We start from the raw sequence: 11,275 nt of genomic DNA on the forward strand, positions 1-11,275 counted from the left end.
CCTGTCCACGCAGCGGTCAGGTGGAGTTTGGAAAACGTCCCTGGCTTGTGACTTGGGAAGTTTTCCACGTGGACATCGTCTCAGATTTGGCCTCTCTGTAAAGTGGAGGGCTTGAGGGGGTTGGATTGCTGGGAATATTTTTCTTTTTCTCTCGATCCGCCACTTGACGTCGAACCCAAGTTACTTTGCATGGTTGATCTGAGGGTTTTCCTCTCCAGAGGGATCAGGACCAGAACGACGGCGTCCTGCATGTCCTCTTCATCACTTCCTTACGACTCAACACACAGTCACAATTATTGTCCATCATCTTCTTCAGCTGTTGCACAACCAGTGCTTTTGGAGCATTTTAGAGAATTTGAATGCGTTTATTGCCAACATGAAAATATGTTTTTTGACCTTTTGACCTTAAGTGACCTTAAGTTTGCCTCTGGTTTCATACAGGAATAATCTTCTGTAACATATCATATGTACGAAAAATCAAAAAACATCCCAAGCTGCAAAGATGCAAAAAGGGAAGCAGCATATGACACAACAAAGAGCAAGACCATATTTATACATTATAATAAATTGTAATTATAATAATTAAATAACAATTAAATAATTATTAATGGATATAATTAAATATAATTAAAATAAATTGTAATAAATATAAGAAACGAACAGCAGCAGGCTGGTGAAGTGACCTGTGGTCTTGGCCTCAGACGGTCACCTCACCGGTCCGCATCACTCCTGCGCTCAGTTGCTGCAGCGTGTCTCACACACGAGTGCACAACTTTCCAAAGTTTCATGAAACATAAAATTGCAACAAAGGAAGCGTCACAAGGGCCAAAACACAAAGAAAAGGGAACATTTACTGTTTTTTGGGAATTTCCACTAGATGTCCGGACTGAAGCTCTTTAAATGCAATATTAAAAACGCCCTTCTTATGAAATACCTCGTACGTCTTATTTATTCACTGAATTATTGATCTACTTGTAACCCTAGTGAACCACAGGAGGGATTTCTATGATGGATATTTTAAATGTAAGGCGAGGTTTATGCAGCACAAAATACACAAAATACGAAAGTCCCTAATTACCAGGTAACTGGGAAGCAGGCGGCGGGCTGGCGCCACCTGCTGGGCCAGAATCAACAGACTCAACCCTGGTGTGTCTGTATGTGATAACGGCTGGTTCTGTAATAACTTAGTCATGTGCGCCCTGTCAGAGTGGAAAAAAAGAAGTGCGAAACGCTGCCTTACATTTTTTCAGACCAACAACTTTCAGTTCCCGGGCAGACTTTCACCAGCCAAACTCTATCTACAAACGTAGGACCATACCTACTGCACAGGCCAAAAGTTTGGACACACCTTCTCATTCAATGTGTTTTCTTTATTTTCATGACCATTTACGTTGGTAGATTCTTCCTGAAGGCACCAAAACTATGAATGAACACATGTTCATTCTTAACAAAAAAAAGGTGAAATAACTAAAAACATGTTTTATATTCTAGTTTCTTTGCTCTGGTTACTGCTTTGCACACTCTTGGCATTCTCTCGATGAGCTTCAAGAGGTCATCACCTGAAATGGTTTGAATGATTTGGGCAGAAATGAGGAAGTTGGAACGCGATACTATGAGGAGGAAGTCGTCAAAAAAACTGAGAGCCAGTTCTGCTGCAAGCGTGGAGGAGCCTGATCAAGAACCTTCTGTCTCTCGGTAAATACTGATTCATTTCATTAATGCCAAAGGTTTTTATTCCATGTGCTCAATGTGCATCATATAGAAGTTATGTGAACTTGTGCTGCACAGTGACAGTATAACACGGTTAGAATGTGTGTGTGTGTGTGTGTGGGTGAGTGATTTAGCTTTTTAAAATATCTTTCATAAAATAAATTCATATTTTAAAAAGATATATGTTGGATAAAACCTTGACAGGAACATGACTTTAGAACATTTTCTAATAAATAAAAAAATTGACACGTTTTCACTTTTTGGAATCTTTCTGACTGACAAAAGAGGAACAAAGAAACAGAAACAGCAATTTCAGTACTTTCCAATATAATCACGTTTTTATTATTATTACTGGTCATTTTGATGTATATAAATGTCTAATTTAATATCAACATATCGATACGAACCAGTGGTGGATTGTGGGAAGGAAGCGGACCCGTAATCAGTTGTGTGCACCGTGTGCTGTGCTTCACAATACCAATCCCTTCACTTTCACTTTCACTTTAATTTCTGGAAACACCAGATGGATGATTTAAATTGATGAAGGTCTCTGATCACACTGGTCAGGGGCAGTGGTGGCCTAGTGGTTAAGGAAGCGGCCCCGTAATCAGAAGGTTGCCGGTTCGAATCCAAATCCCCCAAGGTGCCACTGAGCAAAGTCCCCGTCCCCACACCTGTCATGGCCGCCCACTGCTCACTCAGGGTGATGGGTTAAATGAAGAAGGATAAATTTCACTGTGTGCACCATGTGCTGTGCTGCTGTGTATCACATGTGACAATCACTTCACTTTTTAATTTTTTTTATTATAAAACAGAAAATAAAGATTTATGAATTTTACTTGTACAGAAAATGTGCCCCGTGTCTGTGTTCAAATCTCTGTAAGGTGTCACGGTCCCTGCCGCTCCACGCCATGCTGCTGCTGGTCATGCTGCTCCTCGGGCCGCATGGCGCCGACCCGCATCCCGCCATCAAAGCCGCGCTTTCTTCCAAAGGCCTGCAGTACGGTGAGAAGGGATCGGCGTGGAAAATAAACCGTGTGGCGGGTGCTGAGGGTGATACGTGTGCGGCGTGTGTGTGACCCAGGGGTCAACACAGCCACCAGCTGGCTGCAGGAGAAGGCGAAGGTCACGGAGCTGCCAGAGATCAGTGGAAATGTGGACATCGGCATCGGAAGCGTGGACTACGACTTGAATGGGTGAGTGTACCAAAATAAAAAATGGAAAACCACCACCTCATCCAGACCGGTTCCACCGGCTCCCCGCTTCCCCACTTCCTCCTTAACTTGTCTATGCCCTCTGGAATTTGGATGGTTTCTCATTTCTGCTCCACCGTTCCTTTGTTTTCTGATCCCTGGTATTCAGGTCACTTCACTTGTTAAACATCTTTTTTCAGCTGAGCGCCCCCCGGTGCTGAGCCAGTGAACTACACCCCTACTTTTTTACATCAACTTCTGGTGGTAGTAGCCTAGTGGGTAACACACTCGCCTATGAACCAGAAGACCCGGGTTCAAATCCCACTTACTACCATTGTGTACCTGAGCAGGACACTTAATCCTAAATTGCTCCAGGGGGACTGTCCCTGTAACTGCTGGCCTGATAAATGCCCTAAATGTAAATGTAAAAGTACATCAACTTCTCTTCCTGCTGGTGTTTTGTGCAGGATAACTGTTGCCCGGCTGGACATGGCGCAGCCAGATGTGGCGTTTCAGCAGGGGTCAGGGGTCAGGGTCGATGTGACTGGGGTCAGCGTGGCTGTGACGGGACAATGGCACACTAGCTTTAGCATAATGTGAGTGACACAGAAATCGATAGTGGCTTCACTGGCTAAGAGCTGTTCTTCAGCAAGCCACCTCTCCGCAGAAGAGACAGCGGGTCCTTCGACGCCGCCCTGTTCGATGTGGGCGTGTCCTCGGTCCTGCTGCTGGGAAGCGACAGCCAGGGTCGCCCGTCCATCCAGATCGACACGTGCGACAGTCAAATCGGCGACATTCAGATCAGCTTCCATGGTGGGGCCAGGTGGGTGGATTATTACTATTATTATATATTCATTTCCCTTTTGAATGGTGAAGAGCTCTGGGTCATGTCTGACTCTGTGTCGGTGGTTAGTTTTATCTTCCAGCCATTTGTGGATCATTTCAAGGGCCAGATAAAGGGCAAAATTGTTGATCAGGTGAGCAGCTGTACAAAAAAACACGTTGAAATATAGAAAATATTTTAGAAAAGACTGCAACTGAACACAGGCTTTGTGGTTTTGTGCAGATCTGTCCATCGCTGAACGAGGGAATTGGAAGCCTGGAGGCATTTTTAGCCGCCATGAACGGTATAACTTCAGTACAACTCTCCACATAATTTATTCTTAAAGAAATATCTAAACAAACAGTTACTTTGTTTTTTATTTTGATTCAAATCTTTTGATTTAATTGTGAAATTTTGACTGTAGAAATAGACCGGCACGAAAAATCTAGAGCTATACGTCTGCATTGCTGCAGTTTATTCCAGTCACACCAGACAGAAAATCACATCCAACATAATCAAATTCAGACACTGATGCTTCCAGGAGAACAAATGTGCAGAGAACGAGAGGAACTGGACCGTGACTGCGTTTGTTGTCTCCAACAGTGTCCTATCATGTCGATCCCAGCCTGTTTCTGGATGTCCCACTCACGAACGCGCCCCTGGTGCAAGACTCAGAGGTGGAGTTCGACCTGAAGGTACAGCAGTGCTATTCGGGCGGTGATGAGCGGCGCGGCTGAGCGACTGAGCCCATGGTGTCTCTGCAGGGCGTGTTCTACAGCGAGGCCGACCCACTCGAGCCTCCGTTCCCCTCCCAGGAATTCCCGATGGCGCGGCCTGCCGATCGCATGCTGGCCATGGCCGCATCCGAGTTCTGCCTGAACTCCTACGCCTACGCCTGCCTCAGGGCCGGACTCTTACAGACCCTCATTACAGACAGCATGGTTCTAGACAGATTTTTACACTAGATTGCACAAACTGAATCTGAATTTATTTTTTCATGCCTAAAAGTGGGACATAATTTGCTTGTCCAAATTCAATTTCACTTTATTGAGACGAAGCAGCCAGTTGCTGCGTAACACCAGCTGGCATGTGGGTCTCCCGCAGGAAGTTCCACTTTACTGCGACCTGCAGCGCTCCCATAAATTGTGCAAATGAGCTCTGTTGGGAATCTGCACTTTTTTTGGAAAATGACCCGGATTATGCGACTCAATAAACTGAATTTGAATTTGGACAAATGCAGTTTCAATTTAGCCGGAATTCAGATTCAAATGATTAAATCCAGATTTGTACCGGCGGAAATCTCATGTGTCCTCCCAGATCCCTGACATGTCCCCCATTCGTCTGAACACCAGTTCTTTTGGAGCCTTGATACCGCAGGTACGTCCAGGTCTTAGAGTTTTTTTTTTTAAAAAGTCATCTGCAGCTGATGCATGAAAAATCCAAACCTCCACCAACATCACAACTACATTTTACATTTACAGCATTTACCAGACGCCCTTATCCAGAGCGACTTACAATCAGTAGTTACAGGGACGGCCCCCCCCCCTGGACACAGGGTTAAGTGTCCTGCTCAGGGACACGATGGTAGTAAGTGGGATTTGAACCTGGGTCTTCTGGTTCACAAGCGGGTGTGTTACCCACTAGGCTTCTACCACCCTGTCAACTAGGGGCGTGTATTGGCAAGGATCTGATGTATGACGATATGTATGGGTCACGATACGATATATTGTGATACTGTACATATTGTGATATTCTACAGTTCACTGAAAATGTAAAACCAGAGCTGAAATACAATATGCTGTGCGGCTCTCATTTTCTATACAAAAATATCGATATTTGATGTCCGTGTATCGATACAATATCAGCATGTAAAATATTGCGATATATCTATATTTTCTAATCGCAGCCGAGATCCATTTTATCAGTCTAATTCTAATTCCATCGTTTGACTGGTTACCCACCAGCTGCCCAAGATCTTCCCCAACATGCTGATGGAGCTGCAGGTCTACGCCGGCGAGGCGCCGACCGTCTCCCTGCAGCCGTCCGTCTTCGCCCTGTCCCTGACCGCCGGCATCAAGGCCAGCGCCGTCCTGCCCAACTCCACCCTCGCCCCGCTCTTCACCCTCAAACTGGTGAGGGAGCACCGCCGCCGGTCTGTAGTCAAGTAACGGGACGCGGCGAGGACACTTTTTTTTTACCGCCTGACCTCGTTGTACGTGCGGTTGAGGTCTTTCATCGTTTCGGTAGTTATTCCTGTATGCATGCCGAAGGTAAGCCTGATGTAAACCCGAGCCAGCTAGGGGTGTCTTGTCCAGCTTAACGTTCCTTTCCGCCCGTCCAGGCGACTGGATTCAGTGGGAAACTGTCCCTGTCCGACGCCAAGCTGACCGGAGTCCTGCAACTGGACAAGTGGGTGGAAGTTCAGCCTGCCGCAGCCAATAGTCCAAGAGTCCGGCAGCCGTCACATTACTGAGGTCGTGCGTTTCTTTCTTTTATCAGCTCGTCGCTGGCGGTGGACTCGTCGGAGATCGGCCCTTTTCAGGTTGGTGCCTTAAGAGTTGATGATCATTTTCACGCAAAGACTCCTGCTCGCTGGGTAATCGCAATGAATCCTGTGCAGACGCAAAGCCTGGAGTCGGTGCTAAATTCTGCTCTGAAGATTTACGTTGTGCCTAAAATGAACGGTGAGGAATTGTCGTTTGTTTCATCGTATTCCTGACACAACACTGCAGGCGGTTTAGCTGCCACTTCATTGTTTGCGCTACAGCTGTAGTCGGGCCTAAAATAATAGGCCCGAGCCCTCTGCCACAAAGCTAACCTTTGTTTCACCTCCTCAGCTTCCCTCTTTGCGTCTGTCTTGCGATAATTAAAATGCATCGCCGGACGATGGGGACGAGCAAATCAAACTACATTTTGCCTCGGAAAGCAGAGAAGGAAGTTAAATGTACCCGCTAGCATCAACAATGCTAACATGACAAGGCCACGATGCGTCACGTCAAATTTGGTGACGTTTTTGGACATGCTGAAAAATGTGCATGCTAACATCAACAATGCTAATGGGGCAGGACCCCAAAGAACGTCCACACCAAAACACCCAAAAAATAGGCGACGCACGTGGGCGGAGTTGCGGACCGCTTAAAGAATTGCGTTTCCGCTATGGGCCGGATAAGCTTGGGGGATGTGTGATAAAAACCGTAGGAGGACATGCGCACAGAAAAATAAAGAAATCAAAAACCAGGTCAAAATAATAATAATAATAAGAAGAAGAAGAAGAACAAATAGAAAAACAGTACTTTGGTTAGCCAATTTTTTTTTTTATTAATTTAAAATGAAAATTTAATAAAACTAATTTACAAAATGTGAAACACTTTCATCAGAAAGGACAGGTACTATAGACCAGAAGGTCATATTTGCGGATCATTTACCACGCAAGCTCGGCCCGATCCGACACCGACAGGAATGATAGAAATTGAGGGGCTCTAGTTCAGACCCCGTGGAGCAACTCAAGGTCTCGGTCTTGATCAGGACTCAGTGGGATTTTATCCTGCAAGTGATGAACCAGATCAGCCGCATAACTGCATGTTTTTGCCACGTTGGAGGGGTTCTGGAATTTCTATTTACATGTTCGATTAAAATTCTGATTTTCAAATTGCTTGGAACAGAAAAAAGTAGAGGTTGTCACACAATGTACAGTCAAAAGTTTGTGACTTGATCTCATCTTCATCTCCACACCATGGCCATAATCCTGTCTGTTTGCAAGGAATTCTGAACGATGGGATTCCACTGCCAGGCCTCCGCGGGGTTTCCTTGCAGAATCCCGTACTGCAGATTCAGCAGGTGGGTCACTGGGTGTCACTGTGTCTCACGTCTGGGCAGATGACGACCTGCTGTAAATGTGAGCGGAAAGAACCGGAATGATGATGAGATTGATCTCTTCGACCGACAGGGCTTCCTGGCTGTTGTCAGTGACATCATCGTTGGCACAGAGCTCCATCCCCACACATCTCCAGTCGGTGGCAGAGAGCTTTAGGACCATTGAAGATCCAGCACTTTAATTTCTCACTGCAGAATATTTGATACAATCACACACAATCACACACAATATCCTTCAAATCACAATTTAAAATGATGAATGACTATCTTTTCTGTATCCATGGTATGATAGCATTTTTTCTGTAATGCATTTGCTATTAGAAGAAATCCGACATTTCCCGGCTCTGTGCGTTATTGCACCATAGGTACACTTAGTTGCAACACACTGTACAATAATGACATTTGAATAAATTCTTCCGTTGTGTTTTTAGTAGCACAGACATTCGTGAATGTACATGCACATGGAAAGATTAGACGAGTGTTAAATTCGCCTCTGATGAAACCCTGTTACCTTCCATTCTACTGAGCTTGTGTCCCTGTTGTCACCAGAATAGGTAATTAGTGTTTTTATGCTGGATCATGTGCATAGTTATACCAGTACAACATTCAGGGAAATGCATCCTGAAGAAAAAGTTATAAAAAAACCCACAAATATAACAATGGGCGAAAATAAAACACAAAAAAAGAGGAGTAAGGCTGGTAAAAAAGGGAAAAGGTCAGCAAGCTGAAATCCAAGCAAATTTATTAATGTTCGAGACACATGAGACACAGACAGACGTAACCAGGCGGTGACACAGTATGAAATGTCATGTTAACTCATATAGGGTACAATAGTGAGTTAAGTACAGTGACGATAACTATAACAAACCATGTAATATTGTTAATGAATAAAATCAAGACTAGATATGGTTAACAAAAAAATCTATACTAAAATCTCTCTTCATTTTTGTTATTTCCTCTGCACCGGAAGGGATGTCGAGTATTCTTGAATCTATAATGTATAAATAATAAAATATTAAGGTAATCCTGTTTTAACTATGAAATGGGTTTGACTAAAAGAAAATGTTGTTTTGTCTCTTCTACTTGGTTCTTGTACTGTATTGACTGGGTTAAATAGAATTGTATTACTAAAAAAGAGACTAAAATGCTATTTTAATTGACTAGACTAACCTACAACTAAATTAGTCATGGATAATTCTGACTAAAATAAGACTAAAATGCTCATACAATGATCTGCACAAAAAACATTTGACTCACTTTATGCAAAGTGCATGTATGCTGGCAACATGTCAGTCAAACGTAGGAGGCAGGTAGGAGCATGTCAGCTATTTAGGACGAAGGAACCTTTAAGTCTGAGCATCGTGGGTATTGGCGAAAGACTGGAAGGATGGGGTACTCACCGATCGATGGAGGGAAGGCCCCACCCAGTGCTGATTTGCCTGTCCAGCACATCCACGTGCACCACACTGAGGTTCATGGGGTTGAGGTACTTCTGCATTGCTGCCTTGGTTATGCCTTGTGTAGTAAGTGGGGTTTGAACCTGGAACGTTGTGGTGTCTCCTGGGGGACTGTCCCTGTAACTACTGATTGTTAGGCGCTCTGGATAAGAGCGTCTGAAGAGCTGTAAATGTAAAATGTCTTTTTATTCAACACAAAAAATTCACTCACAATTCAATTGAACTCAACACAAAACTCTCCACTCAAACCCGAGCACAACGTGCAAAACTCGCTCACAACCACCAAAAACCCAACACACAACACTCACAATTTAAGTCAAAAATATTAATAATAATAAAAAAAATATATTTTGTGTCTAGGTTTTATTGGTGTAAAATTACATGTATATAGATCTGTATGCATATCTCCTGTTTTGTTCTGTTATGTTGTGAAACATTAAAATAAAAAGTAAAAAAAAAAAATAAACAATTTAGGTAAAGATGTCTTAAACACAAACATATGAAAAAAAGTAAAACTCAAAATTCTACTCAACTCAAGATGGCTTTAACAAATGAAAACTGAATGCGCAATCACAAATCAACAGCAAACCTCACAACATTCACACGTGAACTTGACTCACAACTGAACTGAGAAATAAGACTGATTCTTCTGGCACTTTTGAGATGTTTTCCCGTGATGAAGCCCAGTTCCTACGTTTCACCACTCATGGCACTAAAGAACTTATGGTTCCGACCGTTATCCTGGTGCTCTGAGTTCATGAGTGGGGTATCTCACTATGGTAAAACATTCCAAATGAAGGCATCAAAACTATGAATGAACACATGTGGAGTTATGTACTTAACAAAAAGTGGAGACCTGGCCTCCACAGTCACTGGACCCGAAGCCAATCCAGATGGTTTGGGGTGAGCTGGACCAACAAGTGCTAAGCACCTCTGGGAACTCCTTCAAGACTGTTGGAGAAGCATTTCAGGTGACGACCTCTTGAAGCTCATCGAGAGAATGCCAAGAGTGTGTAAAGCAGTAATCAGAGCAAAGAAACTAGAATATAAAACATGTTTTCACTTATTTCTCTTATTTTTGTTAAGTACATTCAGTGAGAATCTACCAGCGTAAATGGTCATGAAGATAAAGAAGACACATTGAATGAGAAGGAGTAAATGTAAATGTAGGGTGTGTCCAAACTTTTGGCCTGTACTGTAAATCTAAATATAAACAACACTTATGTAAGCTGTGAGGTTTTAAGGGGTTAATCACAGACTTTTTATTTGAAAGCGCAAATTTCACTTTCTTTATTCATATTTTTTATGTTTTATTTATCCCATTTGTTTTCCGAAGTTAAACTGCAGTCGCCGGAACCAGCTTGCCCGTCACGGCGTAATGACGTCACGACGTGCGCGGTGGTATCACTGCGCATGCGCGGACTCGCCGCTCCGTCCTTGAGAGCCGCGCCGGAGGAAAGATGGTCGCGTACTGGAGACAAGCGGGATTGAGGTGAGATGCGCGGCGCCTGGCTGTGTGGTGACGGTGTTCGGGCGTCTTTTTGTTGCGTAAATTGTACAGTCAAAATGTCCGCGGTCGTGACGTGTCGCCTCTCCCGCCGCAGCTACATTCGCTTCTCGGCCATCTGCGCCGGCGCCGTGCGGGCCGCGCTGAAGCCGCAGATCCGGGCGGAGGCGCTGAAGGCCGCCGAGTCCAACGTGAGGATCACCCGAGTCAAGGCCGCATGTGAGTCCGGCTCCGGGTCCGCTTCCCCCGGCGGAGGTCACATCTCTGTACCGCGTCTGGTTCCCGGAGCGGCTTTTTAAAAACGTTTCTACTTGCGTGTGTGCGTGCGTGCGTGTGTGCGTGCGTGTGTGTGTGCGTGCGTGTGTGTGTGCGTGCGTGTGTGTGTGTGTGTGTGTGTGCGTGTGTGTGGTGCCAGATAATCTCATTCTGAATTTTCCAACAGGAACCCGGAGCGTCCAGTGGGCCCCGAGGTCGATTCCGGACTGAACACTGACATGGATTTCTGAATTCCTCATTAAAATAAATGTGATTTAAAAGTTGTTACCTCCGATTGTGGTGTGTTGTGGAAGGAGACTTGATCATTAAATAATCCCCAATGTGCAACTGTTATAAATTCTCATTGTTTGAGTGATTACTCAAGAGCGGAGGTTGTATGTAAAAGGTTTATTTATTATTATATTTACACCGTGGACATCATGCTGCTATTTAATAT

The 11,275-nt window shown here is 44.3% G+C and overlaps 2 protein-coding genes across 2 annotated transcripts; both read left to right on the top strand.

The window, feature by feature from the left end:
- Window positions 1-1,626: 1,626 nt before the first annotated feature.
- bpifcl (BPI fold containing family C, like) lies at window positions 1,627-8,101 on the top strand. Its single transcript, XM_028986497.1, has 16 exons — window positions 1,627-1,695; window positions 2,595-2,715; window positions 2,795-2,906; window positions 3,371-3,499; window positions 3,571-3,726; window positions 3,817-3,880; window positions 3,970-4,030; window positions 4,330-4,421; window positions 4,491-4,667; window positions 5,044-5,103; window positions 5,691-5,858; window positions 6,068-6,135; window positions 6,226-6,268; window positions 6,347-6,410; window positions 7,487-7,563; window positions 7,673-8,101. Exons 2-16 carry the CDS (start codon window positions 2,622-2,624, stop codon window positions 7,754-7,756), a joined length of 1,449 nt encoding a protein of 482 aa, XP_028842330.1. The 5' UTR covers window positions 1,627-1,695; window positions 2,595-2,621; the 3' UTR covers window positions 7,757-8,101.
- A 2,327-nt stretch (window positions 8,102-10,428) lies between these two features.
- Window positions 10,429-11,172, top strand: atp5f1e (ATP synthase F1 subunit epsilon). Its single transcript, XM_028987213.1, has 3 exons — window positions 10,429-10,548; window positions 10,661-10,782; window positions 11,006-11,172. Coding segments are annotated over exons 1-3 (156 nt in total). The 5' UTR covers window positions 10,429-10,516; the 3' UTR covers window positions 11,008-11,172.
- The last annotated feature ends 103 nt before the right edge of the window (window positions 11,173-11,275 follow it).

The sequence above is a fragment of the Denticeps clupeoides genome, chromosome 7 (genome assembly GCF_900700375.1).
Source record: "Denticeps clupeoides chromosome 7, fDenClu1.1, whole genome shotgun sequence".
Lineage (NCBI taxonomy): Eukaryota > Metazoa > Chordata > Actinopteri > Clupeiformes > Denticipitidae > Denticeps > Denticeps clupeoides.

Coding starts and splice junctions, on each gene's coding strand:
- atp5f1e (XM_028987213.1), top strand. CDS start 10,517: ATGGTCGCGTACTGGAGACAAGCGGGATTGAG. Junction 10,549..10,660: donor TGGAGACAAGCGGGATTGAG/GTGAGATGCGCG, acceptor CTCCCGCCGCAG/CTACATTCGCTTCTCGGCCA.
- bpifcl (XM_028986497.1), top strand. CDS start 2,622: ATGCTGCTGCTGGTCATGCTGCTCCTCGGGCCGCATGGCGCCGACCCG. Junction 3,727..3,816: donor AGCTTCCATGGTGGGGCCAG/GTGGGTGGATTA, acceptor GTCGGTGGTTAG/TTTTATCTTCCAGCCATTTG. Junction 5,859..6,067: donor CGCTCTTCACCCTCAAACTG/GTGAGGGAGCAC, acceptor CCGCCCGTCCAG/GCGACTGGATTCAGTGGGAA.